General features: G+C 42.7%; 1 protein-coding gene across 2 annotated transcripts in view; it reads right to left on the bottom strand.

The window, feature by feature from the left end:
- Positions 1-53: 53 nt before the first annotated feature.
- The window catches only part of MIDEAS (mitotic deacetylase associated SANT domain protein), a 56139-nt gene continuing 37158 nt past the window's right edge, over positions 54-19034 (bottom strand). For both annotated transcript variants that reach the window (XM_066188136.1, XM_066188135.1), the window contains exons 6-13: positions 12157-12299; positions 11203-11306; positions 9772-9847; positions 8533-8621; positions 7252-7401; positions 6869-7048; positions 6274-6473; positions 54-5160 (exon numbers count right to left, since the gene is read on the bottom strand). In XM_066188136.1, the coding sequence (XP_066044233.1) occupies positions 4953-5160; positions 6274-6473; positions 6869-7048; positions 7252-7401; positions 8533-8621; positions 9772-9847; positions 11203-11306; positions 12157-12299 (1150 nt within the window). In that variant the 3' untranslated portion in view covers positions 54-4952. The remainder of the gene's footprint in view (positions 5161-6273; positions 6474-6868; positions 7049-7251; positions 7402-8532; positions 8622-9771; positions 9848-11202; positions 11307-12156; positions 12300-19034) is intronic.

The following is a 19034-nucleotide window of genomic DNA, read 5'->3' as shown; positions in this document are numbered from 1 at the left end:
GGCCACTCCCTCATACCATCAAAAAACTCAGCTAAGAAACTATTTTTTAAACCTCATTTAATAAAAGGTTTTTTAGATATATAGAGGATATTAAGTAAATAAGTTACATAGTACATTACAATCACATCTGCAAGATTTCCTTTAGTGTATTAATATTTTATAAAAAAGCACACAAAAAATAAATTCAGTCCAGTCTATCACAACTGTACAGCAACAGGTAAATATATTTATATATGTACATTTTAAACATGTAACAGTCTTTTTAAAGGTGCCCTAGGCAGCAGACACACAAAAGGAAGTGTCTGCTCACTTGTTAAAATAAAAGTAATATACTTTATTATAAAGCATTTATACAGTAATTACAAAGGCTGACTGCTCCTGTACAGTACACCAAAGCTTTGACTACAAATTTAAAAACAGAACATAAAAAGAATGAACACAAAAAAAGTTTATATCAAATCTGAACTACAAGGGGAAAAAAATACATGTGGAGAAGCTGCAGGAACTCTTTTAAAATACACAACTACATTTCTATAAAAATATACGTTGTTTTCTAATCTGGAGAAGTTAAGGGTTTTTTCAGGCTCAGCTGTCAGTGGAATCTTAGTCTTGGAAAGAAAGATCCTTAGACAGCTTGGGATTCAAAGTCTGTGTCTTCCTAACATATGACACAGGAGAGAAGGAGGGGAAGTAAAGCAGCTGAACCCAAGTGACAAATTTACATAGAAACTCACCCCCTAGAAATCAAACACGATTTGTAGACTTGCTTCTCTGTCTCTTTAAAGCTTTATAAACTTCCAGACATACATCAGAAGATATAGCAGGGAGAAAGTTTGTGTGGGAAAATGTGTATTAGAATAAGATTTCTGGTAAGCATTGGACTAAATGTGCCATCATATGAAAGCAGACAAGACTCCTATGGCTGTAGTCCTTCCTACTCCCATTTCTTTAAAATACAGTATGTATTGGTAGGAACCTTCTAGGCCGCTGCCTGAAAGAGAATTAAGAAGTGTGTAACTGCTGAGAGTGAGAAAGATCACATTTGTGATTTAAGAAATACTTTTTTTGAAAAGTGTTGATTTGAATCTAAGGTTGTTGCAATGATAAAAATGACCAAATGCCTCAGTTTGACAAATTAGAGAGTATTTTTAGTTAATTTGTCTACAATGGGTTTAACAGGTAAGTTACCTTTATGCTTTTGAATTTCTATCTTTGCCCTGCCTTTAAGCAGCTGCATCCCTACCTGTTTCTAGCCAGCAAAATGCCATGGTCCTGCACAGCTCAGTGAAATTCTGTAGGCCTTCAACTTACAGAGCCAAGTTCTCTCTGATACCATCACCTGTATCAGTAAAAGAACAAACATCAAATAAATTAAAATGCAGAGTGGTCCTTGCAGCTAGACTGCAAAACACCTGCAGCTATATCAGATATGCATCACAAGTGCATGCATCTATCTAGTAATTACATACACACACAGTCTTACAAAACTCAGATGCTATCCCATGCAGATCACAAACCTGAAAGACTGAATCTATCTGTAAAGGGCAGGCAGAAGCACAGGCAGAAGTGATCAGGGCAAAGGTGACCTATCACTGCATCTCTGTGATGCCCAGTGCTGGCATCAAGACTCAAGTTGGTAATGATGTGAAATACAGCTATCTGGCTATGAAGTATATGACCACTTGAAGCCTGATCTTGCACTGTAAAAGGCAAATCTATTAATACACATTTACAGAATTGCATTCTATAAATATTTGTTCCCATATGAAAGAACTAAAGCGAAGAGACACCTTGTTCAAATTAATGACTTTCTACTGCCTGATCCTAAAGTAGCAGCAAACCCTTACACTAAATGGGGATTAATCAATAGGCCTTTAAACGATGGAAAACAATGGAGTTTTAAAACAGACATATCAACAGAACATTGACAAGAATTTTGTTTGTTTGGGGTGGGTTTTTAAAATCTTAACTGGAATAACAAACTTAACACTCTGCTGCAGTAAAGAGCCACTGAAATTATTTTTCCCGCACAAAGAGTAGGAACATAACTCATTCCAGATTAGACAAATTCCATTTAAATGCTTTGTCCACAGAAGTTGGGAGTTGTCTGCTTAGGTTTGGTTTTGTTCTTTTTTTAAAAAACAATTCTCTGCCAACTTTTGCTAGTAGGCAAGCTCTAATTCAAATGCAGGATCAATTCCAAACTCCTACTGTAAGCCAGTGGGTAGAAGGCTTAGTTTGCTTATCTGTCTTTTAAGATGACACTTGGAGGAGCTGTTCCCCTTACTAACATGCCAGAAAAGAAGTCTTATTTGGAAGTATGCTCAGAAACATACTCATTCCAACTTGATGCCACTTACTTGGCACATTTACCTGACTGTGGTCAGCCCTGCTAACTCACAGCTGTTATAGACGTTATCCTCAGAAAAAGCCCTTTTCTGATTTTCTTCCAGTGACAGACTGTGTCCAGTTCTCCTGTTCTGTTCTATTTATACTGCAGCAGGGTGGGAGAGAAACAACCAGTACTGGAATCAGCACAAAATATACACAACATTTTTATGCAAGTAAAGAAAATCTCTGATTTGTTCTAATCAGTACCTCAATGGCTTGTCCTTGACAAGAGGAAAAATTCTATCAGTTTCCTACAATAGGGAAAATCAGTGAAAGATCTGGCCTTTGGAAGACTGTAATAATGCTTGCAGTTGCTTCACCTACTGCTCCTCCTGACACAGGGTGATAAAGCTTCTGTTCTCTCCAAGGGCTCTAAGATAATGGCAGATAAGCATTTTCTCCAATTTATAACATTAAAAAGATAAAACTCAACAGTGAAATGACAGTGAAATGCTTAAGAGGAAGACTGATCTGCTTAAGCTTCTTTTTAAAGAAGCAGCTTTTAAGTTCTTTGCAGCTTTTGAATGATTTTAACAGTTCATGATGTGCCATGTGCTTCTGGGTTAGTCAACAAGATCCATTCAATGTAGGAACATGGAACAGTCATCCAAATGCTGAAAGGAACCCCAGTTTTGATAGGAATGAAAAATACAATCTTGACAGAAAATTGAACACTTGCAGGTGAAAGCGTCAACTTTACAAAGAGTGCAGTCCTTAATGATGTTCCTCCTGATTTTGTAGGAGTAGTAACTGTTTCTGCTATTCAGAAAACGATTCTATGCAAAAGCATAGATATGTCAAAGCAAACATTGTACAATACACAGCCTCCCAAACAAAAGAGTGAAGCTGTCATGGTTGCATAAAACTACAGGGCAAGAAGACTGACAGACGACATGCTGGAGATATAGCCTCTTTCTACAGTTAACCAGGAATTTATCTAGCAGCTGGAAGGGTCAAGATTTAAAAAAAACAAAAAAACAAAACAAACAAAAAAAACCCAAACCAACCCTGCCAGTCAGGCACACTCCATAGTTCACGTATAACAATATCTCTTGGATCCCTCCTGGGGAAAGCAGGAGTGATCAGCTCCTTCGGTATAGTCTGGTATTACACAGTGCCAGCACCTGAGAAGCTGGGGATCAGTGCTGCTCCTAAGGACTGGATGGAGGGAGGAAGCTGGGCTGCAGGATGGCACCAGCTGGCTGTGAACCACAAGTGATTCTCCGCATTCTTACAAATAATGACAAATGTGGGCTATAAAGATGTACAGACCAATCCTGTGTGAACCTCACATCTGTCACCTGGGCCACTTCTTAACTCTCTTTTACCAGCAGCTTTTGGTGGCTAGACTTTTTGGGCTACTAGCTTGTGTCAGTTCTGAAGGAAGAGTCAGCCTTTCAGCAAAGAGCACAGCTCATAACAGGACAAGCCAGCAGGCAGCAGGGCTCAGCCACTGGTGTGCACATAGGTGACAATCTTCTCCTGTACATACTGTCTGAGAGCAAGTGTCTGGGAAATTAGGGCCCCGCCACAGAAGCTTGATGATGGTAATTTCAAGGAGCAAATGAGGGCTGCTACAAGACAGAAGAGGATATCAAGAGGTAAAAACATTCACAGAGGGATCACTGCTGGAGATGAGAGTCCATTCCTCCCATTTCTGAGGTGCACACAATCCAGCACACACGGCCTGGGTTCATTTTCACTAAATAAACTTGCTCCCATTTATGTAAATTCAAACCCAGTAGTTTTCATTTCAAATTGCACTTGTGAAGCCCAGACTCCTTGAAGTTAATCAAAGGCTGTTTTGTTTTCCAAGATGAGACAACCTGCAAGGCCTGTGGCTACTCTAATCCCACAGGATATTATATCCATTGCTACATTCTTAATGCCATAAGATAATTGACCTCAGGCTTCCATTTGAAAAATAAAACTTACTCTCAAAAGGAAGAAGAGTGCTCATTTTCCCAAGTTCTTCTTCCTCATCGCACTTTTCATTTTTGTGAAACAGAGGTAAAAAGTGCACACAATCTTTCCACATAACTTGTTGTCTGCCTGAATAACTGCTCAGAAAGAAAGGCAGGAAAGCATAAAAGGAAGAAGAACTTGCTGAGAAAGAAACAACTAGAAATCACCAGTGTCACAGTAACTGGATACACTTAGCTCAGTGTAGAGCTTCATATTCTTGCTCCAGTCTGGAAACCTTTATATCCAAGAGTCCCACTATCATGATTCCTGACAAGAAAAGAAAGAAAGGTCTGACTGACCTGAGAGAACTTACTTCCACTGCAGGTGACATTGTTCTATTATGTACCTCAGATATCATTATAAATAGAATAGAAATCTCATTAGTCTTAAAAAAAAAAAAATCCAAGTTGAAACAAATCTGGTTTATCCACCATTCAGTACTGGCAAGGTGAAGTGGAACATGTGGCATGAGGAAATGGCAGCACTGAAACCAAAACCTGATGGTTCAGGTAAGAAAAGTGCAAGCAAAAAAAAGTGAGACCACCAAGAGGGAGGTTGGGTCCAGCCTTGCTACTCCCCCCACTTCTGGCCTGCTGCTATATTTCTCCGTCTTCATCCGAGCTGGCGCTGCTGCTCCCGCTGCTGCTGCTCCCGCTGTCACTGCTCTCATCCTGCTGGGCCTGGCTGCGGGCTGCCGCCGCCGCTGCTGCCTCCTTCTGCTGCTGCTTCAGCGCCGCCGCCTTCTTCTCCTGCTCTGCGTGGCTCTTCATGTGAGCACTGCGGCTCTTCACCTTGTAGAACACCCTGAGGAAGGCACACACATACATTAGCATCGGCCTCTCCTATGACCTCCTTCAGCACTTCCCCAGAAGGGCTTCTGCTGCTCCGGCCTCAAGTTCACGAGCTTCAGCTCCAGAACTGCCGCTGGCACTGTGATAGAGCACCCACAGCAAACACCACTCGGCACATGCCAGGGCAAGGCCCAGTGCCAGCAAGAGATCCTGAGCACCCTCAAACCACTCGCTTCATTTCTAACCGTGGCCATTTCTCATTCAGCTCTGAATTCAGAGGGGCTGTGCTGGTATCTGAATTATGCATGTGCTGCTTAACACAACACAGCCCTGGTTTTCAGGCGTAACCCTGTGCTGCGACAATACAATAAGCATGGAGGCAAATGATGGCCCAATGCCACTCCTGAGTCATGTCCACAAAGCTCAAAATGCTCGAGCTTTTTCCATCTGACTCTACATTTGGGTGATCTGTTCCTCCACCTTCCACCATTAACTATTTGGATTTTGCATCAGGTGCCGCAAGTGAAGCTCAGACACCATTAAGAATCCTTGTCTGCTTGTCCTGCTGTTTCAAGAGTAAGCAGCTTACATAGGGAACTGGATTTTCTTGACAGTTACGATTCTGTTGGCAACAAACCTACAAAAACTACTAAAACTGTGTGAGGAAATACAAATATATTTGACATCCCCCAAAGACAGCTGCAAATTTAACCAGATGAACTATGCACGTACTGGCCTAACAGCTGCTGCTATAATGATGGTAGTGTCTCATGTTTCTACACCACTGTTCTTAAGTCTATACCATGTTCTTTGTATGATCTAGCAAGTACATAGGAACTTCTTGTTACAAAAATGTAAGCATTACAGAGGCCCAACACAGCAGCTGCTTGAAAGTGCAGCTTAACACCAAATACTATACACGGTTGAAATGAAGGTGGTATCTCATGCCATCTGAAGAAAAATAAGCCTTAATCTGCAAGTATTAGTAGGGCAGTAATTCATTAAAATTTTTGCCAATGTCTATGGCCTTATATAGAAAGACAGAAAGCTCATCTGCGAAAAAGCTTCCACAGGAGATGCCCTACTGTGATTCTGTGACTACTGCTGGAAGCAGAGTTGGTCTTACCTGCCACATTTTTTACATGGAAATGTGTTGTCGGTGTTTTGTGTTTTAGTGGTAGCATCTGATTTTATCTTCTGTTTCCTCTTCTTCCTCTGCACTGGAGCAGTAATAGGCTTTCGAGGCTTCACTGTTGTCTCCCTTGGCTTCCTCCCAATTCTGCCTGTGACAGTTGCCTCGTGACTCCTCATATTGGTGTCGCTGGCCTTTGCAAAGAGGAGAAGAGTTGAGGCAAAGTGACACTTAAACCCACCATCAGAAGGAAGACAGTGGTTGAGCTCCTCTGCTTCACTCATTCCAGACAAAGGTTTTATTTAATGAGAAAATCTTCAGGCTATTTTAAGGACATTTCTCATCATGGCCCTCTGTGTGCACCAGCCACAAACAATTCATTGCATTTTTCCACCTTATACATCCCAGTTCTCCCATCACAGCACACTGTCTGACAGATAGTAACACTGAGCGACCTCAACCCAATCTCTTGCTCCAGAAATAGTTAGAGATGGAAACTTTTTGCATCTGGAACTGCCCATCTGTTTTCTAAACTATTTGCAGAGTGAAGGTGGCATAGAAAGCACAACATGCACAATGCAGCACTTACTATTGCCCCATCCTGTAGTGTCAGTTCATCTTTCAGAGCATTGGCACTCCTCTTTCTGTTATCCAGCCCTTCCTCTGCATCCTCTTCTTCCTCCTCTTCCTCCTCCTCCTCCACATGGCCCTGTTCCTCACTGAATATGTCCCTTCTGAGGGGAAGAACACGTGCAAACCTGTGGGAACTCTTCACCAGAAGATAAAGGAAATGTTAATTTTGATGTCTGTAAGTAAATGACATTACGTGACGCAGTACACTAATTTGTGAGTCTGGACTCCTGTGCAGAAGCCAGACTGATTGTGCTTTTGACTTGACCAGTAAATGACACAACACACAAGATTTCAAACCACAGCCTAAAAGAGGTGAGAGAAATTTAGGAGATTACTTACCTTGATGTCAACTTCAGCTTCATCTTTCATGGATCTCTCATTAGCACCATCAATGTCCCCAAAGATTAAGGTCCCATTCCGACCAATTTTCACCTGTTTCTTGTATGTGTAGTAGAATTCCACACACTGAGCCACTGTTTTGGTTTTTATCTGTTGTTTAAAAAACATGAAAGTCCAAAGGATTACCTGATTTTAAAAAGACTTATAAATAATACTAGGGATGCAATAGATACACTTTGTATTTTCTTTCCTTAGTAGTCTCCATTCCACCACAGCTGCTGTTCAAGCCTCCTTTTCTGTGTCATATTCACCTGTTTGCCTCATCCAACAGCCTATCCCCTTCTGCCATTGTTATTCACTGAGAACTAGAGGACAAACTTTCCGAAGAAAAGCTGGTTAATGTAAAGGTGACAGAACCTGGAACTTTGTAAGCTTAATGCACCTCTTAGCCTCTGAAATGTTCCAGTTGAGCTATCAGGCTTGCCAGCAGCCTCTCAGTTTTATGGGGGAGCTTTATTTTGCAGCAGCACTTCAGAGAAGACCAGACTAGAATACCGATCCAAAAAAGGAAGTGAAGGTTTGCAGCCCTTCCCTGTTTTGGCCACGTGCATTTTGTAGGCATATGGTGGTAGACAATTATCAGCACAGACTTGTGACCATCTACATATTCTGCACAAGTGATTTTTCTGAAAAGTTTGAAATATATTCTTGGCTTCTGAGCTTTTGCAATTTAAATGCCTTTGGGGAATTTATTCAGTAAATACATTTGCAGCTCCTGGTTTTGCACTCTCCTTCAGTGATTTCCCCATGTCATACCTCATCAAAATTTGGGAGTGATTATTTTTACTATCATTGGCACAACACTGGAAAGAGATCTAAAGGATGCATCATTCTTATATCCTTCTTTGGTCCTCTCCATCAGTGGCAAAGATGTGTTTCTTTTTAGTTTTACCAACAAACCATTTAAGCCAAACATTGCCAGTGCTCTATAAATGTGTTCTGCAGAGGAGATATCTGCAGCATGGACTAATGGAAGTAATGCAGTTAAAGTAGCAGGATTAAGTAAACAACCACAGCAAAACAAACATTATTGCTCTAGCTTTCTGGTGAGATTTTATGCTGTGCTGGATGCTGACATTTTTCTGAAATCTTTTGAGTGCAGGACCTAATGCTTAAAACTGAGGTTTCAGAAAAATCAAGACTGAATTTCCTGTATTAAATGTTCAACAAACATATAAAAATGTATCACAAAAAACAAACAAACAAACAAAAGTAACTTACAAGCTTTTGGACCAAGAAAAAGTCTTTCTTGTAGATTGCAATGCCTTTGTTGAATAGCTTTTTTTCGGCAACCTTCCACTTGTCTGATCCTGCAGGTAAAAATAAATTGTAATGGAAGCCCATACAATTTCAAATGTTTACTATTCTGCATACCTTTTCTTCATGTTTGCCTTAAATAAGACCAGTACACACATGTGAGAGTGCAGCCTCTCCTTGAACCTACTACAGCACAACTCAGACTGCTGTTAACTCCTCCCTTACTGCTCCACCTCAGCTCTCCTCTCAACACTTCCTTTGTGTTAGATCTAGTGCTCATCACCATAGGTTAACTCAGCTCAGCTTGCAAAAATCACTCAATTAGATGAATTAAGATGTTGCCCAAGCAAGGTGAAATGACACACTTCATGGTGGCCTAGTCATAAGATTTTATAGTAGGGAAGTGGTGGGGCAGGAGAATAGGTTCCTCTCTTTCAGCAGCAATCCGTACTTGAAGATTTACTACATCTCCAGTATTCCTCAAATATTCCTTGCCTCTAATAATAAACACATTTTTGGATCCCCTTCTTCCTCATAGATATTACTCAAGTAATATTTGCCAACAACTACAGTAGGAATGTGTAATGATGAAGAAATGTAATTTCTATGCTTTGTGGCACCAGCTATTAGAAGTCTCTCTACCACTTTATGTCAGGTCTTTCAGGTGACCTGGGTCACTCCCGAACACTGAAGTCAGTGTCACACAGCTGACTATTTTCTAACTAGGTGCAAGACTACAAAGGCAGTTTATGGCATTTAAATTTTGCTGAAACACTAACAGATATCCATAGTTGGCTGCGGCTTCTTCAGCAAGCTTGGAAACTATTCCCCATAAAACTCCTGCTTAACTCCACCCTGGAAACTCATGCCAGAGAGGCTATGATTCTAAGGTTACCACAGCCTTTCTTGTACATACTGGCTATCTTTCTACATTCTCTGTGGCTTAGTGCAAAGGATTACCTTCCCTCCTCCCCATAAAGAAAATCAGAACTCATACCCATGTTCAGAAGGATGAAGTGTTTCTTACATTTAAAGTGTCATAATTAGCACAAGCAAAATTTCTGGCAAGCCATAATTTCAGTTACAAGAGAGGAATGCTCTTTTAATGTTCTTGTAATGTAACAGAGTACCCCAAAATCAGAAAAGGATAGAAAAATTCCTGTATGATAAGCAGGCAGAACAGAGTTGTTCTGGTTAACAAACCTGTGTAGTGATAATCTGCCAAAGGGTGCGTAGGCGGTCGCACTGGCTCCTTCAACAGAAGTTTGGTCAGAGCTCCCTTGGATAAACACAAGTAAAATAATTAATTTAATGTTTGGGGTATTAAAAATAAAGATCAGGCAATTGTTAAACCCCTCTTTTCTGTGGCAAGCTAACAGAAAAGAACCAGAGCGCAGTTTACCACGTGGGACAACTTTAAAAATCACATTCTTGACTACCCATCTAATCTTGGGTACCACAGGCAAGTGTTACATTCTTGGCACCTCTTCACATCTGTGAATTGACACAACCACCAGGGTACTGGGAGAGAGCTAATTCCATAGATAGAGACCTTGCATCAGTTTCCTTTCATTAACCAAAGGCCTATTACACATATATCCAAAAATGCTGCCCTAAATGATACCTGTCTTACACGTCCAAGTAATTGTATTCTGATCTCACTTGAGTTAGCAATATTTCAAAATAAAACAGCAGTCATGTGACTGAAAGATTGCACACACAAAATCCCCACCTCTCAAGCTGCTTTTCAGTTTTCATTTAAACTAGAAAAGCTTTCAAATTTTGTAGGAAGGAGACAATGGAATTGTGCTTTAACTGGCAGTTTAAGCCACCTGAACAATGAGCACCTGCTGCCAGAGGCAGTCCTGCTCCTCCCTAATGCCAACAACAGCATTCACAACGATGGGCTGTCAGAAATCTAACACACACACACAAAAACTGCTTTCTGTTTGATCTCTTCTCCAATGCAAGTCCATGCAGTCTCACAAGTGCCAGTGCCAGAGGATGGGAAACAAGCAGACAGGCCAAAGTGTGGCATACTCCTGACCACAGGGCTGATTTATGCCAGGTTAAATCAGTCATAGAACTATAAAATGATGACAAAGCTTTGCTGTTTGCTCTGCTCTTCTCTTTGATATTACCTCCCAGGGGTGTCAAAGGGCAGTAATGAAAGTGTATCATGTCTTACAATACTGATATAAAATTAGCTGCACAGCTGTTCTACAGACACAGACAGAGCAGTCAAATGGATCTACCAAAACAAAGAGATACAAGACACTGCCTTCTGACTCAGCTTTCAGGCCCCGACTCTTATTTTTCCTTTCTACATAGTAACCTTTCCAGGAAGACAACATCTAAGATTAATTTAGCAGTTTTGGCTCACTTGCCCTGACAGACTGTCAGTGTGTTTGTTAAAAAGTCAAACACGTCCCAGTCAGAAATATAAAGGATAGTAAGTGCACATGGCACTGTACATTGGCCAGAACCCATTTTAGGGACATAGAAGGGACAGCAAACAGTGGGAACCAGATGCATTGAAAGGAATTTGCAAGGCTCTCCTCTCAGGAATGAGAGGTTACCTGACCTTCCTTAACATCTTTGACCACACTGAGGTAAGCAGCTGGGCAGACTCACCAGAATGCTTCCCTTTTCTTCATGTAAGAAATGCAATGCCAGCTCCTGGTTGGTTCCAGCCCCAGGAAAAATGCTTGAACAGGCAGCAGCTAGCAGGTTTTCCACTATTTCCACCAGGGTACCAAAAAAATTCAGAAAAGAAGATTAAGTTGAAGTTTCCTACAGAATTTGCATGGTTAATTACCTCTTTTGAAGGAGGAATAGACAAAACAGAAAGTAAAACTCAGAGAAGCTGAATGTCCTTGCAAATTTATCTGGGTCAAATTTGGACCCCAGAACTCATTAGACTACAAGGTCATGCAGCACTACTTACACATGGAGTTTCTTGCAAATCTCCGCCCTCCTCTAATGTCTTCCCACCTCCCTTCACCTCAGACATTTCTTGAATTCACCGTTATATTGTGAATTTCCATTTCACAAAACCCTTTTTTCTCTTTCATTCAAAATATTTCTTCAAGCTTGCCCACTTCCTCTTCCCTTCAGGATTTATACAGGCCACAACCCACATGCAACAGGAGCAGACAGCTCCCCAAGTCTGCTACTAGCTACCACAACTCCTACTTCCTCATCCTGGCTTCTGTCTACAGCTTGATTTTTTCAAAATACTATTACAATGAGAACATCCCTAAAAATACAGGAGTTGAGTGTGTGTGGTTTTCAAATGTTAACAAAACCAAGGAAGCTTCACTGACCAAAAGGCTGTTCTTGGCCTTACAGAAGCAATGGTCTCTGGTTTTCCACAATTAAAAGAACCAAGCCTACCAACCTCCCCTTGCCCCATACATGCAAACTGATAAACAGGTTTTGCTCCTCAAACTGTTTTCAAGACCACTCAAACATGCCACTTGAATGGCAGCTCTAAAAGATTTCTAATTATGCTTACAGCAGATATGTGGTTACCCCTACAACCACTGTGACAACTCCGTCTGCTTTAACAGCCTTTCACCTTCTTACCATTCTCTTGGGTGACTTTGTTGGTTTCCAAGTCACCCCATGGCTGCCACACCAGCTCTGCTTTATGTTCATCACCTTCTGCCAGAGACCTGTCTTGGAGTGATGGGATTTCTGCTTGAAAGCGAGTTCCTACATTTATTCGCCTGCAGAGAAGCAAAAACATCACAGTCAGGCCATCTTTACAACATCCAGAAAGTCTCCATCACTGCTAGAAACACCAATGAAGAACCAAATTAAGAAACAAATGCATATACAAATGCAGGCTCTTGCATATAACACCAACAGTGTTGTAGGTTACATAACTCAGAACTTGAGAGGTTTTACATCTATTACCAGTTCCCATTTTTTTATCAGCAAAGATTGAAACTGTATTTAAATTTGCATCCCCTAATAGCTGCTCAAAGAACAGTTATTAGCTTCCAATAACTATCACTGTTTGAGAGGCTCTCATATAGGGTGCTCTTATGGCAAGCTTGCTCCTCAGGCATAAGGTAAGTGAGCCTGTTCTAGTATTAACATTTTGTCAGCCACCAACTGAACCAGAGTCTCCAAAAGTCCTTTTCAACTTAAACACTGCCATCTGGTCCAACTTCCCATTCAAAGCAGGATCAAACTTTGGTCCTTTATGACCTTGACACAAGCTGGTGTCTTCTAGATACTCTTTCTAAGAACTGAAACCAAAAATATAAAACTATGAAACCTGTATTGCTCAGTTTATACCAAACCCAAATTCTAGCCCTTTAGCAACAATCTCATACTTTAACATCTAAATTAGCAGGCATTTTTCACTACATGCAACCCACAGAGCACTACATTTGCCTTAAGTCAAGTGACCATCCACAGAGATTCTACTCTTTACTAGCAAATGTGATTTTGTGCACAGAGGTGAATAAGAACCCCCACTGAAAGACTGTTCCTAGTATGTGCTTAATGCAAAAGGGTTCCTCATTCAGATACCAGTCAACTAGTCCCACACTGGTAGCTCTTGACATAGTAAAGTGTAGAGAAAGAAGCTCTTTTTTGCAGAGAGCAGATCAGGCAGTGCCCAGAAGATTATAAAATTCTGGAGTTGCTTCACTAAAAAAAAGTAAAACTCCCTGCCCAGGGCAAGGTTTGCTGTAGGGTTTGATTCCTAATTGTAGAAGTGTTTATGGTATGTTCTCGCCAAAAGGCCCTATGGGAAAGGCACAGCTGCAGGCTGGAATGATTGGAAGTCGGTTGAAGGATGAGAGGCATTTCGGAGTGAGGAGGGACGAGCAGAAAGGTGGTTGAATGGTGGAACGCGTGGACAGCAGCACTGCAGCTGGGCCGGCCAGTGGGTGCCTTCCTTCCATTGAGTTCTGTTAGGTCTCAGTTTGGTGTCAGTTATGTCAGGTGGAGAAGAAAGGTCTATAAAGGGTGAGACTTCTACAATAAACTCATCTCCTTTGGATGCATAGGGGGGTCTGTGTCGCTTTGTTCCCCATTGCTATGAATGGCTGGCCCAAATCAGGACCTTTAAGGAGGCGCAGGGTATGCAGACCACTCCGGTAGCAACTCTGAGTCAAGGAACCAGCCGGGAAGAGTCCGGGAACAGGATCCAGGGGCAGGATCCGGGAGGAGTTCGGGAAAAGAACTCAAGGAATTTAAAGTATATGCACCTCACCTGGAGGGTGAGTAGACCAGTGAGAGCAAAGATGGGAGGAGGAATATCCCTGGAACAAAGCAGGAGCCCAGGCCAGGTACGGCGGCTCCTACATCAGCAATTTATTAGCATGGCGGATGTGAAGGTAAACACCCTGATGGACTGGGTGTCGAATAATGTTAAAGATTTTCCCCTTAATGGGCCCCTACAATTAGAAGTTTGGCAAGCGGTGGGCCAGAGACTTTTTAATATCGCCAGTAACAACGATGGCGAAGCTTGCGGCCACCTCTCCACATGGGGCACTACTACGGCAGCTATTAAAGGAAATCTCGTGGATACCGCCACTACGCAGCTTCGGAAGTTGACTCCCCTGAGCCCTCAGGGCCACCAGGACTCTTATATGGCCCTGAGATCAGCTCATACTCCGTGAAGTTGCCTGACCCTGAGATTGACCCAAACCCTGCGGAGCTGCCTTACCCTGATAAAAATCTTTGTGCGGTCGAACCCCTCGGCACGGAGTTCCCACACAACGAGCTAGCGGATGCAGCGCTTTCTGCCCCAAATGGCGGCGTTCTAGTAAGACGCATGGAAGCCGCCATGAAGGACGGCGACGCGCCGAACCAGCGCCCAGCTTGCGGGGAACTGGGCTGTGGTCGCAGCCTGAGGCTCCTCCTCGCCCTCGAGCGCGACTGCCGTGGCAGCTCGGGCCCCGCTCCGCACCCGTGTCCGCCATGGCTGGCGGCTTGGAGCCCACGGCTCCCGACACGGGGGTCCCGCTCGCCGTAGCTGCGGGCGGCCGGGCGGGGTTCACCGGCTGGGGCAGGAGAGCCCGCCGGCCAGCTGCCACTGGACGCCACCAGTGCGGGCTGCGCGCTGTCCCCCGAACTCATGTAGGGCTGTCCGCTGTCCCCCGAGAAGGAGCTGAGAGTCGCAGTGCCAGGAGCGGGTCCCGCCGTGGCCCTTCCGAGCACAGCGGCGGCGGTGCCCAGAAGCGGCAGCCAGAGCGTGAGGCAGCCGACTGCAGAAGCGGCCCAGCCGCGCGGGCTGCGCTATTCAGGGTGCGGCGCCGCCAGCTGCGGGCGGGCGGGCGGCTCCGACGGGCCGGACTCTGCCATACCTGAGCTGTCGCTGGGCAGCCTGGGCGAAGCAGCGGGGATATCGCTGCCGCGGCTGGAGAAGCCAGCAGGGCTGTGCAAAGGCACAGCCACGTGGTCCTTACACCGAGCGCCAGTGTTGGTGCTGGTAGGCACTGGGCCCTTGTGCCTCTGCCTTGCCTCGCTGGAGCAGCAAGCCAGCCTGGAGACTGCAGAGCAGGGTGATGCCCCTGGCTCTCTGCGTGCTACTCCAAGACCGGACTTCGCCAGCCGAGTCCAAGATGTTGCAATCTGTTCTGTTAGGTCTGGGTTTGGTTTCAGTTATGTCAGGTAGGGAAGAAAGGTATATAAATGGTGAGACTTTTACAATAAACTGATCTCCTTTGGATGCATAAAACGGTCCATGTCGCTTTCTTCCCCATTGCTACGAAGTTTGCTATAATTCTCAAGTCTTGGCTTGGTGCCCCACACCTAGCACAATTACCAGAGAAAGAGCAAAGAGCATGGTGTAGTGCAATAAGGAATAATAACAAAAACTTCTGGGAAATGCCAACCTCCAGACTTTTCTCATCCTCTGAAATGATATACATGTGTCTATTATTAAAAGCAGTTTGGAAAAGGTGTGAGGAAGCCTTGAAACAACACATAACCTTGTACAAAAATCCAGAGAGATACTAGCAAGTGTTTCAATATGGTGTTTTGATGTCCTAAGAGACTGTGGTATCAAAGGGGAGGAAATGGGTATGGAAGAAGAAGAAGCAAATACCTTCATTCCCTTTTACACCAAATTCCTCATTTTGGTATTGTCATGAAGCACCTGCATCATAAGATGTCGTGTCAGAAAAGCCCATGTTCAAAAAAAAGACTGACTTTTAACACATATAAAATGAGATTTTGCAAACTATTTCTTTTGCATCTATAGCAGATCCAGATCTCCTTAAGGGGAACAGTTCATGTGTAAACAAAGCGATGCAGAAGTTAACTACCCTATACACTTTTTTCAACTTCATCACCCATTCAATCCCACAAGTGGGGTGGGATTCCTTCCTGGATTCCTTTCTTCAGAATCTGCTAGATGCACAGACTGATGCTAATTTCCTCTCAGTAGGTGATGCCAAGGTGACATCAAGCATGACAGATTTAAGCAGGGAAGTTTTAGGCAGGCTGCCGTACACTATCTGTCTTTTTTCCCAAAAAAACTATTTCCAATACCTGTTGAAGGTAAAGCAACAGGGATATCACACATTTCAAATCACAGCCATGGGCAGGGATGAACTAAAGCAGTTGAAAAAGTCTCATTTCTGATGGCCCTCGTTACAATTGTTTCAGGATCTGGTTCTCAAAAGTAATTTCATTTCAAATGCAATGGAATTCAAATTCATTCCACTAAAGTGGAACATGCATGAAGAACAAAGAACCCCAAGAAAACATTAAAGTTTGATTTTGAGTATTTTAGAGGTACAAAAGTCTGTTTATAATACTATATAAATTTCCATTTTTCTTTCACTTGTCCTATTCATGTTGGACAGAAAAAGCATAATCTAGACTAACAATGAAAAGCAAGAGATTTCATGCAAGACTGAGAAGACCTTACTAAAAATGCAAAGCCAAACAACCACCCTGGTAAACCAGCCCTCCTTTCAGAGCACACTGAGTGGACTGCAGAGTGATGTTCATGTGGAGTTTTTTACTCATTGTGATTAGTCTTGTTTACTGTTATGGCATGCAGTTTCACTGAGGAGGAAAGGGTTATGGGCTAGAATCTGCCCTAGAAGGGATGGCTGCTTGAAATGGAGACTTTGCTGTCTCCTGGAAACAGATAAAAAGGTGTTTTTGCAGTAAAAACTGCACTGGGAAATTTGGGAGATTTCGTGTCTCAGGACACAGACTCCTCTGACATCACTTCTGAGAAGGAAAGAAATAACTGGAAAACATGGAGGGAAAGAATGTGGGCCTTCTTGAAAGTTACTTTTCATTTTGAAACTGGACTTGGAATACGCCATCTCTGGGCTAGAAAAAACTGTATTACACCTCGTACCTGCAACGCCCAAATAAAACCAGAGTTCTACCGCAAGAGTTGACCTGGGTAACGTAAATTTGGCCTGTTCTGAGCAGGGTCTTGGACCAGATGATCCCCAGAGATCCATTCAAGTTGTATTATTCTTATGTTTCTTTACTGATGAAGTCTAGATTTCAATACATCAAGAGCTCTTGCCTGTACGTACCAACGGTGCTCCTGGGGTGCCCTGGGAGCTGAGTGTGACAACATCCAGAATTGAGGATGTGAACTGGGAAGGCAGTTAACTGCAGATGCACCACAGGTACATTTAAGGCTGCCTACTTCAGCAGTGACCCCAAGACTTTGATGCAACTGAACTACAAAACCAGTAGGATACAAGAAGCTGTGACAACAGCTGCCTATTGTACCATTTCACAAAGAATTAAGCTTCATTATCACATTTCCCATTTCAAATCACTGCAATTAAATAATGTTTTGAGAAATATTAACAGGAGGTTTGGCAAAGCACAAGCAATTAAGAACACTATACTGGGTAATCACAAGTTTGAGTCAACTTCTGACAAGACCACAAAGCCAATTAAACATTTTTTTCTTCTTAAAAAAAAAAAGCTTCCTGCCATATTTTCTTTAAGAAAGATATGTCTACATAATGGACCACAATAGTGCTGTCAAACACAGAATGACACCAGGTTATTAATTTATTGTCGTTAAAAGTTAAAAGCTAGACCTACCTGCACAAGCATCTGTTCAGTAAGACTTAAGGTGAGAGTAAGACAACTCTGCACATAACTACCTTTTGGCAAAAGGAAATGAACTTGCACTACTAAGTTACCATGGTTTGAAATTTCCAGCAAAGTTGGAAAATTTCACACACAACTAAAATCACAGTTAACTTTATGTCATTAACTTCAGCAATTTAAGCCAAAGACATAAGAAAGACAGTTGTACTATAGAGAGGTCAAAGATCAAGACCTGAGAGGGACACAAAAAATAGCTGTTAAAGAAGTTCCCCTGAATTAATGTGAAATGAACCAACAGGAAAAAGATGAATTAGGCAACTTCCAAAATAAATTTATACAACAATTAATGTGCTTATTTCAACGAATGGGCTTGGTCTAGAGGAGGTTTGCAAAGGTGAGAAGAAACATCTACATTCATTCAAAATTTTAACATTTGCTCAGGACAGGCTGCTGCCACAAGTGCAGAAAACTGAGCTCCAAACAAGAAGGCAGAATGGAAAAAGGGCGAGAAAAGATATAATTGTCAGCAAATGCTCCAATCCATTTTTAAAATATAAACCATTTTGGATAAAAGCAAAGAAGAATTTACCTGGGCAAAGTTTGAGTCAAATATCTCAAATGTTACAAGATATGCTGCAGAGTGAGAGCAGAGATTCCTGACTGCACAGTCAGATGCAGAGCCATGTGGGTGTTTTATGCCATATGGGTGCTTCCATGCCCTGCATCTCCATGATTAGATTTTGCAGGAGTTCATTAATTAGGTAAAATAATGAACTTGAACTACCTTGCTGTAGTTCTGCAGTACTGAGCTTGAACCAATAACACTCCCACAGCACTGGCAAAGGCTGTGCAGACATTTGCAATTCTGCTCAGGTTTAGCAGGACTGGCACCAAGCCTAAGCTCACAATTCCAGCTTCAGTATCTTCAGACTGCGTTCCCTACTGCTGCTGTGTCCACATATGTCTGAGGTTTCCCAGCACACAGCCAGCTAAAGACTAACAAGGCTGATCAGCTCAGGGCACACACTCCATATGGCACTGGCCATAGCGTTTTCAGGCCGAGCTCGCCCCGGGGAACGAAGCGTCCACAGCTGTGCTGCAGCTACAACACACCCGCGATCAGACCAGTCCATGTGAGAGCTAACTCCAGTTTTCCGTGCTACATTCTGTCCTTCCTCTAAAGGAGCATCATCTTCCCACCCTAAAACAAGCACACAGCATACAAAGAAGTGCTTGTACAACAACACAGGACAGATTCACCTTTAGGCAACTAACAGTAATTCAGCCCAGAGACAGATGAGCAGTAATAGAAAGCAGTTAGTGTCACCAGAATTACATTTGCCCAGACAAACACTACTTATCATATGGTGTAATTTTTAATCAAGACAACCTATATTTTG

This window comes from Chamaea fasciata, unplaced genomic scaffold (genome assembly GCF_029207755.1).
Source record: "Chamaea fasciata isolate MVZ Bird 193981 ecotype frontalis unplaced genomic scaffold, bChaFas1.0.hap1 SCAF_7, whole genome shotgun sequence".
Classification (NCBI taxonomy): Eukaryota; Metazoa; Chordata; class Aves; order Passeriformes; family Sylviidae; genus Chamaea; species Chamaea fasciata.
The sequence above is the reverse complement of the archived record's forward strand: the minus strand, read 5'-3'. Positions and strand labels throughout refer to the sequence as shown.